General features: G+C 38.9%; 1 protein-coding gene across 2 annotated transcripts; it reads left to right on the top strand.

Moving 5' to 3' along the window:
- Positions 1-3,711: 3,711 nt before the first annotated feature.
- Positions 3,712-11,992, top strand: htr6 (5-hydroxytryptamine (serotonin) receptor 6). 2 transcript variants are annotated; one of them, XR_012398726.1, is made up of 3 exons: positions 3,712-5,803; positions 6,045-6,117; positions 6,190-8,229. XR_012398726.1 is itself a non-coding variant. In XM_009297078.5 (3 exons), the coding sequence occupies exons 1-3, from the start codon at positions 3,828-3,830 to the stop codon at positions 11,100-11,102; spliced, it is 1,623 nt and encodes a 540-aa protein (XP_009295353.2). In that variant the 5' UTR covers positions 3,712-3,827; the 3' UTR covers positions 11,103-11,992. The 2 variants fall into 2 exon arrangements, 1 of the variants encoding a protein (XP_009295353.2); XM_009297078.5 differs by lacking the exon at positions 6,045-6,117 and adding an exon at positions 10,743-11,992 and having other exon boundaries at positions 3,712-4,955; positions 8,026-8,160.
- The last annotated feature ends 689 nt before the right edge of the window (positions 11,993-12,681 follow it).

The following is a 12,681-nucleotide window of genomic DNA, read 5'->3' as shown; positions in this document are numbered from 1 at the left end:
ATTTAGGATAACGTTAGTACAAGCAAACTCAATAGCCTACATTTCGGTAGGCTAATTACATAGGACATCAGTTCCAGCAAGAAATTGTGTTTTAAAAGGTAATTTCTTACCTCATACTTTATTTGTAAGGTTACAGAGCATATTGCTAACATTAAAATGGCTAATTTCCATATAACGTTAAAAGGCTATAAACAATACCGTTAATATTGTTAATCATTTTTATTTATTTTATGTTTAATTATTTTAGAACATCAAATGCAAATAAAACTGACGAACATAATGGGATACATTAACTACAACCGATTAATAAGGTTTAACCTTACCTGTACTCGAGATCGTTTTTCAGTTTCCCCCTCCTCGTTTGGTCCTCTATCCGTTTGGAAATGGTGACTACAAACACAGAGATTTGTCCAATCGTCCACAGCCTGTCCCTCAGTATAAAAACCCGTTTCAAGTCTTAAACAGGAGAATAATACAGGCATGCACCATTGTGTGGGAAAATAAAAAAACTTTTACTAAGTATTTACCAATCAATGCTGTATTTGACTGCGGCCTTGAACGACAACAAGCTTAGTGCATTATGGGTGTTGAATAAAAGCAACACCAAGGCCTTTCCCCTCGATTTTTCTGTTTTCTGTAACAAGAAAGATTTTTCATAAATCTCCTTTCTAAAGCATATAGCAAAGCTTAATTAAAAACCAACTTTAATAAATCCCTTCACTTTCATAATAGTTCAATATCTAAAATTAACTATGTAAAATGACCACTCAGTCAGCAAATCACCTCAGCAGAAATACATTTAAAATTAATTGAAAATGTTTTTGCTTCATAGTCTCGCACATATTTCCATAAGCTATTTGGTTGATGTTAATAGCTTGCCTCAATTAACCCTGAATAATGATTGGCTGTGAATGTGCATAAAGTCGCATTAAAAGCTTGATGCTCAGACACGCTTTATGGCCAGCAGCAGCAGAGTGCGCATCCCGCAGCCGCCCTGAAGTGGACGATACAGGGATTAGGAGGAACAGCAAAGACGCCAACACGGTTACCTCGTCTAGTGCACTCGTCCGCTCACTTTTACTCAATTACAGCCACGCAATTACAGACTAAAGCGTGCTGAGCTCATAAAAATGCATAGAAAGCAAACACAAATCCACTTTAATGAGAATTACCAAAACTAAGATAATTTTTCCCTTTATTTTACTCATCTAAAAATATCTACACTGTAAAAAAAAAGGGCTTTGGTATTGTGTAATAGATGCTTCAGTGAATCAAATGCATTTATTTAAATTACATCTAATTTATTAATAAAACCTGTTTAAGTTTTCAGTGTTTTGTGGGATAGGCTATATATTTCTAACAGAATTAGCTATTTCGGTGAACTTTAGGTCAAACTATGCATCTAATTTGACTATTTTTAGGCTAAATGTAGAAACAAACACCTATTTTATGAGAAATCAATCTTGTGAACTTTTTAGTGCTCTAAATCTGCTGGTTTCAGACTGTTGAATGACTTAAATGAATATCTATTATTTTAAATATTAACATTAATATTTAATATACCAAATAGAGTGATCTTTTTCTCAGATTCAAAAGACCCCCATACATCTTCTTTTGATGTTCTTTAGGGGGGATCAAGTCTTAATTAGGTCAATATTGTTAAATCTGTAATTCGCACCCTGGAAACATCCACATACACTGCGGCCAATTTAGTTTATTCAATTCACCTTTGGACTGTGGGGGAAACCAGAGCAACAAGGGGAGAACATGCAAACTCCACACAGAAATGCCAACTGACCCAGGTGGGACTTGAACCAGCAACCTTCTTGCTGTAAGGTGACAGTGCTAACCACTGAGCCACCGTGTCGCCATCTGTTCAAATTACTTATTTAAAATGAGCTGAAAAATATTAAAGTTTTTTTTTTGGGGGGGGGAACTTAATTGTTTTGTGTTTAATCTACTTAAATTTGTTACGTTAACTTAATTTGTATTAGGAGAACATAAATGAATTGTGTGGAACCCATTTTTTAAGGTATTAAGTTAGCTTATTAATTTCGACAAATTTAATAGAACATAAAACAATTAAGTTATCCCAAAAACAAACAGAAAAATTGTGTTGTTTTAACTTTAGTTTGGTCTTGCTCTTGTAATGTCAGTTTCTAAATAAATAACGTTGAACTCATAAAAATGCATGGAAAAAAAACAGAAATCCATCTTAATGTGAAATACTAGAACTGAGATCATTTTTTTAATTCACTCATCTAAAAATATTTACACTGTGTTAAAAAAAAATTATATATATATATATATATATATATATATATATATATATATATATATATATATATATATATATATACATATACATATATATATATATATATATATATATATATATATATATTTTTTTTTTTTTTTTTTACTAATCAATATTCAATTGGTGCTTGCACTATGTGTTTAGAACATATAACTCTTTTTGTCCTATTAAAATTACCAGCCTGACCTCACAAGGAAACAACAATTTCATGTTTTGGCAGTTTAGTGGCTAATACAAATTTGTGTGTGTGTGTGTGTGTGTGTGTACATATATACAGTATATATATATGCTTATCATATCATTTCATTGGGTTAATTTTACATCTGAAAATAGCAGAGATATCAGAAAATCATAATTTTACCTGCAGTGTTTCTGTAAGAAAGAAAATAATTGTGTCAACAAATATGTGAAACTAGGGAGAGTGTTGTAACATGGGGTTAGTTCATTTTTAGCACCCAAAACTAAAATTGTCATCATTTACTCAGCTTTTACTTGTTCCAAACATGTTTGACTTTAATTTACTTTAAATTTTGTAGGTTGTCATTATTTTTGCAATTTTTTGCTTGAATTTAATAGTATTATCGTTTAATTTCTAAATATGTTTGGAGACAAAAATATTGTTTTCATAAATATATCTGTTCAATAAATCTGTTTTGTTTAAATGCACCAAAATACTGAGAAATGGAGAAAGATTTAACTTTTTAAAAAGAGGTGTACTCAATTAATCCGAGCACTGTATATATGTAAAAAAATCTGACAAAAACTGAACATGTGCACATTATGCACTTCACAGGGGGCTTCAGTCTTGTTATCTTGAATGGGGTCCTTCAACTAATTAAAGTTTCCCATGGAACTGCCCGATTAGCATAGTGTCACACCAGAGGACATGCTTTTCAGTGACAAAATCAATCAAGTTCCTTTATTTTTAAAAGTATATAGCCATTTCCTAAAACAGCTTCTTGTAAAATTAGGCCTGAGGTGATTATTAATTCAATTTATAAGAGTTGAACTATGCTTGAGAACTATAAGGCTAAAAATTATAACACAGCAGTTTTTATAACAAGAGGTCCACAGAAGACAATGTTTAACCTTTACTGCCAATAATAATTATATTCAGTTCTGTCATGTTTGACAATGAAATTGCACCGTCACGTCAACAACCCAAGTACCCAAGTTTTTGTTTTTAATTCACTCATCTAAAAATATCTGCACGGAAGTCTCTCTCGTAACACACACTCTCTCTCTCTCTCTCTCTCTCTCTCTCTCTCTCCGTTTTAAACACACACACACACAGTCTCTCTCTCGTACCGAAGCCCACCTCTCAGCCGCCCTCCCCCAAAGAGTGTCATCATGACACGTAGCTTTGAAATACTCCGACAGGCACAGAATTGCTCACACTGGTGCAAGGCATTGAAGAAGCCAGATTATTGACAAGGAGATGTGTAATTGTGCGCTGCTCATCTCACGCTAACAAATGGAGTGATGGGAGCAGCAGAATATCCCTGCACTGATGCGAGCGGAGGGAGTGAAATCTCCAACATTGGCAGGAAAAAGATGGAAAGGACTCCTACTACAAACAGGACATCTTGATCTTTTAAGCCACAGATTTCGCAGAGGTGGAAAACTATTTCTCTCTCTCTCAATGAACTTTAAAAAAAAGAGCTGGATGCGTGTTCGCTCAGAGGAAGTGCGCACGGTCCTATTCAACTCTCCGATGATGAGTGGCTCACCACCAATCCCTCGAGTAGAAGCGGCATCGGATCTGTGGAAAATTCACAGGAGCTTCAATGACAGCAGTACTATCTCTGACGGCTGGAGCATCGGTGGCAGCGGTCCTTGGCTTCTGGCGGTCATGCTTTCGCTCATAATTCTGGTGACAGCTTGCGGGAACATTTTGCTGATTGCACTGGTGTTTGCGCATCGGTCCCTGCGCTGTACCTCCAACTGCTTCCTGGTGTCCCTCTTCCTGTCAGACTTGATGGTGGCACTGGTGGTGATGCCTCCCGCTATGCTTAATGTGCTGTGTGGGACCTGGGTGCTGGCACCCGGATTCTGCCCCGTCTGGCTTTGCTTCGACGTGATGTGCTGTAGCGCTTCCATCCTCAACTTGTGCGTGATCAGTCTGGACCGCTACCTCCTCATTATCTCCCCGTTGCGATACAAACAGCACATGACCCCACCGCGTGCTTTGTTGTTGGTGGGCGGTGCTTGGGGATTGGCAGCGCTCACTTCCTTCCTGCCTATCAAGATGGACTGGCATAGCTTGGGTCGCATGCAGGAACTTACGGAGGATGATCCTGGCAATGCTACGCATCTGAACTCCTTCTACCCGTCATCGTACTTCCAGCTTTCTAGTTCTGGGATGCCATCGACGCAGTGCCGCCTGCGGGTGACTCTGCCGTTCGCACTTGTGGCAACCTTTCTCACTTTCTTTTTGCCTTCCACCGCCATCTGTTTCACCTACTGCCGGATTCTGTTGGCGGCCCGAAGACAAGCGCGACAGGTGGAGGCTCTTACTCATCCTGCTTACCCACAACACTCTCTCGGGGAACCGTCCCGTCCTCCCTCTCCCGGTCACGCCATTCAGGATGGAGATGACTACAGTCATCAGGAGCCACCCGGCCTGCGACATGCTCCGGTGAGAAGATTTCTGAGAAATTCGATTGAGATCAACTTGACAAGAAGTTACTAGGTGGAAATTTAGGTGGAATTTTTTAAGTCGGCATGAAATCGAAGATACTCATTTTCCCCTACATCGTGACTACATCTTAGAGAAATGGTCCAGAAATAAAAATAAGAGTCACTTTATTTTAACGGTCCGTTTTTTAAATTTAAGTTACATTGCATCTACATGCCAACTAATTCTCATTTGATTATAAGTGGACTGTTAGGTTGGGGTTAGGGTGAGTTGACATGAGCTTACAAAGTTTCTTATAGTCAGTTAAATGTCCGTTGAAGAAACAGTATCAACAGATATTAAGCAGACAGTCTACTAATACTCAGATGGACCAGCAAAATAAAGCGTCACCAAAAAATGTAGCACGGTGCATGATTTGGTTATTTGGGAATCGACTGGATCTTTGGAAGAGGGGCTTTGCAAACAAATCCCAGCAAGCATATCTTGTTTTTAAAAGATGACTAATAGATGTCTAAACATTGTCGTCTTGGCCAAAACAACGCTAAATGTGGGCTGTCCATAAAAATCCAATAGGCATCAGAACAGGCCAAAACTAGGCTAGTCATCAAAAACACAGAAATGAAAGACTACACACACAAAGTCTGTCTAATCTGTCTATTTGATGACTAGTCTAGTTTTGGGCTATTCTTAGATGTCTATTAGATTTTGACTGACAGCCCAAATTTAGGTTTGTTTTAGCCAGGCTGTCTATGTTTAGATGTCTTTTAGATGTCAATTAAACAATTTTTATTTTATTTTTTTGCTGGGATTGGAGGAAGATTGTCAAATAGATGCCCTTAAGCAGGGGTGCCCAAACTCAGTCTTGGAGGACCAGTGTCCTGCATAGTTTACCTTCAACACACCTGCCTGGAAGTTTGTAGTATACTTATAAAGAGCTTGGTTTGCTGATTCAGGTGTATATCATTTGTGGTTGGAACTAAACTCTGCAGGACAACAGCCCTCAAGGACCGAGTTTGGGCACCCCTGCCCTAAATAATTAAAAACCCCACCCTAAAGGCATTTCATGAGACCAAAAGTGAAGAGGGGGAGGGAAGGTTATAGTATTTGATGAAAGATTAAAGATTTCGAGGGCAAAATTGACTTCATGCAGACTTTAAAGATTGTTTGGAATAATTCCACTTTAAGCACATGACTGTTTTAGCCTGTTGTTCATACACAAACACACAACTTAAAGCAGGGGTGCCCAAACTTAATCTTGGAGGGCTGGTGTCCTGCATAGTTAAGCTCCAACATCCTTCAACACACCTGCCTGGAAGTTTTTAGTATACCTAGAAAGAGCTTGAATAGCTGGTTCAAGTGTCTAATTTGGGCTGGAATAAAACTCTGCAGGACAACCACCCTCCAGGACCGTGTTTTGGCACCCCTGCCCTAAAGAATTGATAAGTCCACCCTAAAGGCATTTCCTGTGACCAGAAGTGAAGATGGGGAGGAAAGGTTATGCTACTGTAGAGTTCTTTAGTTATATCGTTTTAGTCGTTTGATGTGCAGTGACGCAATCAAATATTCTGCTGAACAGATCAGCCACTTTTGACACTTATAAACAATCATAAAGTCCTCGTTCTGCAGGAATTAGGAGATTTGCTGAAGCTGCAGCTGTCGTGCAGTAAGGGGTTTGCGTCTTTAATAATCTACGACAGTTTGCATTTATTAAACAGTAAGAATGATTAATAAACACATATGAAACAGTCCCTTAAAATTCACGTCTCGTCTTCAGTTTTGGGTTTTGCACTCACACTACAAGCGTACCGCGCCAAAGCCCAAGTGAACCTCTGGCACACCTCTTCCAACCAGGCCAGGGCCAACCAAGTGAACCACGCCTGAGCTCGATTCAGAGCACTCACACTTCTTAAACAATCCAGGAAACGGACCTGGGGATGGTTCGGATAGCATAGTGTGAGTGTGCCCTAATTGGGGTTGGTACTAAACTCTGCAGGACAACGGCCCTCCAGGACAGTTTGAGCACACCTGCCCTAAAGGATTGAAAACCCCACCCCTAAAGGATTGATAACGGCATTTCATGTGACCAGAAGTGAGGAGGAGCAGGAAAGGTTATGGTATTTGATGAAAGATAAAAGATTACTAGGCAAATTAGATTTCATGCCGACTTTAAAGCTTGTTTGGAAAAGTTTTACTTTCAGTGCACGACTGTTTTAGCCTGTTGTTCATTCCCATACCCACCACAAACTCGGTCCTGGAGGGCCGGTGTCCAGCAAATTTTAGTTCGAACCCCAACCAGACAAACCTGGGCTAGCTAATCCAGCTTTTACTAGGCTTACTAGAAACTTTCGTGCAGGAGTTTTGAGTCATGTAGGAGCTATAATCTGCAGGACACCAGCCCTCGAGGACCAAGTTTGGGCACCCCTAACTTAAAGACATAGTTGTCAAAAACTGAAAACTCTGTCATCATTTACTAACCCTTCACTTGTTAAAAAACGGTTTGAATGTCTTTCTCCTGTTGGAGAAAACATTTTAAAGAAGAATGTTGAAAACCTGTAATCATTGCCATAGCATTTGTTTGGTTAGCAGGTTTTCAGCTGTCTTCAAAATATCTTCTTTAGTGTTTAACAGAAAAAGAACGTAGGGTAAATAGAGAGGAACTCTTTTTTTTTTTTTGGTGAACTATCATCAAGCGAAGTGAAGGCTGTGCGATTACTGGCACAATACTGCATGTAGAGAATTGTGTAGAGAATTCCTTGCACCTTAACAAACACAAAAGGGAAAGGTGAAAGAGATGTGGTGGAAAAGGGAAAAATTCAATTTTAAGGACCGGAAAAAAAAGTGATGATAGAAAAGATGAAGGTGTCAGAGTGCAATAAGGCACTTGAAGATGAGGAAGGATGCAATAGAAGGGTAAAACCATTTAAGAGAATAGCAAAGACCTTGTCACATTCGAGAGCTTTCATCTGATAGAGGGGAGACATAAACAATTACCCCAGGCCAAGGTAACATTACTACCCATCTCACAGCAGGCAGAAAACTGGATGAATATATTCTTCTCTCTTTCTCTCAGCTGTCGGTGAACAGCGAGCGCAGGCTGGCGCACAGGCAAAGAAAGAGAGCCCTGAAAGCCAGTCTCACCCTAGGAGTGCTGCTGGGACTATTCTTCAGTGCCTGGCTTCCCTTTTTTATCACCAACATGGCACAGGTCAGTCCACAAAACACACTAAATAGCCGTATTCACTTTTATCAGGAATTTAATTTTCTTACTTGGAGTTTTTGTCTTGTTTCTTGTCCAAATATCTAAAAGAAGCATTTACTTGACAAGTTAGAATGGTGTTTTCAGAAATATTAAGTCAAAATTAAGTTACAGATAAGCAAAATAATCTGCCAATGGGGTAAAGCAAAATTAACGACACAGGCTCATTCTGAAAACGTAGTCCCATGGATGTTTCCGGAAACTGTGACTTATGTAGCCGAAAGTATGTATGACTGCATTGAATTTTTGAAGCGAACGCTACGTGGCAGTATGATGCCGTTTATTTTCGCGCTTACCGGCTGACCGCTTACCTCCGTCTGGAGGGCTTTCCCGCTGCAACCAGTTTGTCCAGTTAGCTCGTCGTGTACGCCGACGGACTTGAGATGCAGAGTGAAGCTGACAACGATGACCGGGTTCGAGTCCGGGGAAGAGCGGTTCCAGAAATCAAGACAAAAACAGAATCCAAAAAATAAAGTGAATAACAGGGTGAGAATGTGGTAAATTTCGAAAAAGTGGTAAAAATCAGACGAGGGCTTTTCTTTTTCAGGACGACTTTTGTAAATTGTTGGTTGGGTTTAGGGAAGTAAGCGGGTGGGCGGGTCAATCGGTAAAATTGGTTGGGTTTAGGGAATAAGGAGGGTGGGTTAGTCGATTGGCCAGTCACAGTCAATCAATCAGTCAGACAGACGGTCGTTCGACAATGGCCTCTTGTGGATTTACGTGAGAACAGCATGGGTGTGAACAGCATTCGCAAGAGACATTTGAGATACGAAAAAGCGCACACAGCGGCCTCTTGTGGGTTCGCAAAAACAAAAACCGCAAAAATATGACCTCCGGGACGTATTTCGCAGTCTCCAGAAACGTCCACAGGACTACGTTTTCAGAATGAGCCTGGGTTGAAAAATAATCTGTCGAAGGGTTAAGCATAATAATCTGCCAACATAGGGTAAGAAAAAATAATCTGCCATTGGGTAACAAAAGTAATCTGCCAATAGGTAAGCAAAATAATCTGCCAATGGGGTAAGGAAAATAATCGTATTGTAGGTTTGAAATAGGGCTGTGTGATATGGGCAAAAGAAACCCATCATGATTTTCTTGAACAATATTGCGATGTCGATTTTAATAACGATTTTGTCACAGACCGACCGAATCTGTGTTTACAGTGTAAATCTGAAACATATTTCAAAAGAAAAACAATTAGATCTTTATCAAAGACATGTCTCTAAAACAGACATAAAATAAAAATCACCAATTAAAACTGTTAATTAGAACAGAACAATTAGAACAGATCTATGGCAAAACAAATGTGTGTGTGTGAGTGCGCGGGCCATCAAACTCAAATAAGGCTTAATTCTTTGATTCAAATCTCTTTTCAAACAAACATTAAATTGAACTTTTCAGAATGCTGCATGGTAAATCACATAACAAGAACCCAAACACCCAGTGCTTTTTAATTCTCTTCATACATAAAAGTTGCACTGGAGCTGCCGCAATGTTTTGTTAGTTTGCCATTCTCAGAAAAAACGGTTGAGGGTCACTGAACTACGACAAAGGAGCAACCAAAAATCGAGTTGAAGATGCTGAAGGAAGCAACGACCTCCAGCTTTCCACGCACTTTTAGACGCAATATATGACTGACATACAAATGACTTGGTTCTGCCATACATCAGCCTTCCTATCCAAATACATCAGCCTGTATCCAAAGTAAGTTAATCCCACACCACAGATGTTGACTTTTTTGGCACCTAGTCCTCCTGTGCTGAACTCATCATCCTTACGCAGGCTATTCAGTATCCTGTTCTAGCGCTCTGTTTAGGCATGCTGCATTATGATTGGTTCAAATCCCATACTGCGGGAAAATCGTGCTGTAAGGCGATTTAGAAATCGCACATGTCTAAAACACGATTTCTATACGATTTAAATTGATCACACAGCCCTAGTTTAAAATAAGAATATTTTACTTACCCCAATGGCAGATAATTGATGTCATTTTTAAGGAGGGAAAAAAAATCCATAATTTTTGACTCATTGCTGAAAACAAAACAGTATTTTATATTCGTCTTGAAAATTGATTTAAGAATTTTTAAATAATTGGACAAGAAACACGAACTCTTAAGTAAAAAACGCATTTTTTAGCAATGACTCAACCAAGATCAAGATAAACCTTGGCCTCAACAAGCATGCAACAAAAAAAGATGCCGAACTTAATTTCAGTACCACAACTTGACAACAACAGAAGCTTCTCATTTAATTCAGTAATGATTCCTTGTCCTGCTCTCAAGCTTTCAATGATCCCGTCCCCCATCTGTGTCCCTCACTTTGCTCAGATTTCAAGCTTCTGGGCAAGCCTGTCTCTAGCCCTCCTTCACACACAATATGGTGTGTGAATAGCACTCCATCTCCGTCTCCTACTCTCACTTTCTATATTCGCGGTCTCCCATGAACTAGACATCTTTGACCTTTTCCACCTCTCCGCTACTGAGTCTCGATATTGACGTTGTGATCTAAGACCTTTTCTTCTGTGCATTCAGGCGGTGTGCGAGTGTGTACCACCCTCCTTCTTCGACGCCATCACCTGGTTGGGCTACTGTAACAGCACCATGAACCCAATTATTTACCCGATGTTCATGAGGGATTTCAAGAGGGCTTTGGCAAGGCTTCTACCCTGCTGCTCTTCATCTCAAGCACCACGTAGGCCATCGCTGCCTCTTTCTCTTTCTCTACGCAACTCAGGGGAGCCACAACTACCCAGCGAACCCCCTTCGCTCGTGTCTGATCCGCCTCAACTACCTGCGACGGCAACAGATGCAGTTAACCTTCTGGATGCAGAACACGCTGGGATCGACCTGCCGCTGTTGTTACCCAACCAGGTCGATACTTTAGATGATTGATACGTGGATTGAAACCACAAACACTGTGGACGGAAAGATGTGTGACTTTCGTTATTATCAGGGTTCCTGATCAGGTCATGGAATTTCTGGAATATGATGTAATTTTTAGAAGGTCTATTCCAGACATTCCAGATGTTTCTGTCCTAAATCAGGGATTATCAGGGATTTTTGTCTGTCATGTAAAACATTAACTAACATTGATCAAGATTGCGATCTAAGGGGGCCATTCACATATCATGTCTTTCGCGCATACAAGTTTGTTATTTCCAATGGAGGCTAACTTTTCAGATTGCCACAAGTGCACTGTGAGTCATGTGACTAGAACTAACCAATCAGCTTCCCACTTTTTGAATAGAATATAAAGTTTTAAGTAATGTTCATTCATCCATTATCCTTCGGCTTAAGGCTGATTTATACTTCTACGTCAAGCGCATTATTATTGACATCTCATAGATGTTGATCTACCTTTATCATTGCACACACTTTGTATCATCTTATTTAACAAGTTTAGGAGTCTATTTAACACTTATGTTTATTTTACTATAAAGAGATCACATATTTTGTTTAAATATTTTTGCTTTTGACTATTAAAACCATTTATCTTAGTAATGGTTAATTAAAATAAAGTGGCTAAATAAAATCCTAATATTCCTAAATGTATTGTTGAAAATATTTAATAATTACAGATACCGAATGATATGAAACATGATATTGTGATCATTTTTTTTTGTAATATCGCCCAGCCCTATGATGCACCTGGTGCTTATAGATTTGATGTGTGAAAGGCCTCTAAATATGCTGATTTGGCAGCAAATTTTTTCATATTACATCAATATTTGCAGGATTTCTTGAGTTATTTTGCTGTGAAAATAAACACAAAGTTACACATCTTAGTTCTTGAAGACTTTTTTGACCTGGAGAAACATTGGTCTGTTGAGTATGAGTATGCTGAGAGAAACAAAGAGAGAAAGTATTTATCATATAAAGCCTTACTCCATCATATTTGCAACATGACTCTAAGTAATGAAAATAAACGGTTAAAATCTTAATATAATATAGTAATCGTAATATAATCTTAATATAAAACAATGCAGATTAAGTGGAAGAAATCTGAACAGTGCCCTTGATGGCCAAAGGATATAAGCTGCAATTAAAATATAATAATAATGTTATTGATTGCAGAATCATTGAAATTCACTGTTTTATTAATTGAAAGTGAGGCTTAAAGTCATGGAATTTGACATTTGGTTTAAAGTGAGAACCTTGTATTATTAGATTATGAAAAAAATGTGTTAAAATCTATAGGATGAGTGTTAATGGGATAATAATGGCCAAACTGGAAGGCTGCATCGCTCCTTAAGGCAGATCACGGAGATTGTACATCTAGAACAGATTCAACACGCATCCCATTCATTACCATAACAACCAAAACAACAGATGGATAAAGCAGACGAGAGGGAAAGAAATCGCACTAATACCTCACACAATGTCAAGTGGGTTGTCTGTGGAGCTGTAATTCACATCTTAATTAAACAACAAGCCACTTCTAATGAAAGGGGGCAAATGGTACACACAAAAA

The sequence above is a fragment of the Danio rerio genome, chromosome 23 (genome assembly GCF_049306965.1).
Source record: "Danio rerio strain Tuebingen ecotype United States chromosome 23, GRCz12tu, whole genome shotgun sequence".
Classification (NCBI taxonomy): domain Eukaryota; kingdom Metazoa; phylum Chordata; class Actinopteri; order Cypriniformes; family Danionidae; genus Danio; species Danio rerio.
Note: the sequence above shows the minus strand (reverse complement) of the source record. Positions and strands in the feature narration are given on the sequence as shown.

What these genes read in the sequence shown, in the direction of transcription:
- htr6 (XM_009297078.5), top strand. Translation starts at nt 3,828, where the DNA reads ATGCGAGCGGAGGGAGTGAAATCTCCAACATTGGCAGGAAAAAGATGG. An exon ending in CCGGCCTGCGACATGCTCCG is followed by an intron (nt 4,956 to 8,025) that starts GTGAGAAGATTT and finishes TCTTTCTCTCAG; the next exon opens with CTGTCGGTGAACAGCGAGCG. An exon ending in TTATCACCAACATGGCACAG is followed by an intron (nt 8,161 to 10,742) that starts GTCAGTCCACAA and finishes CTGTGCATTCAG; the next exon opens with GCGGTGTGCGAGTGTGTACC.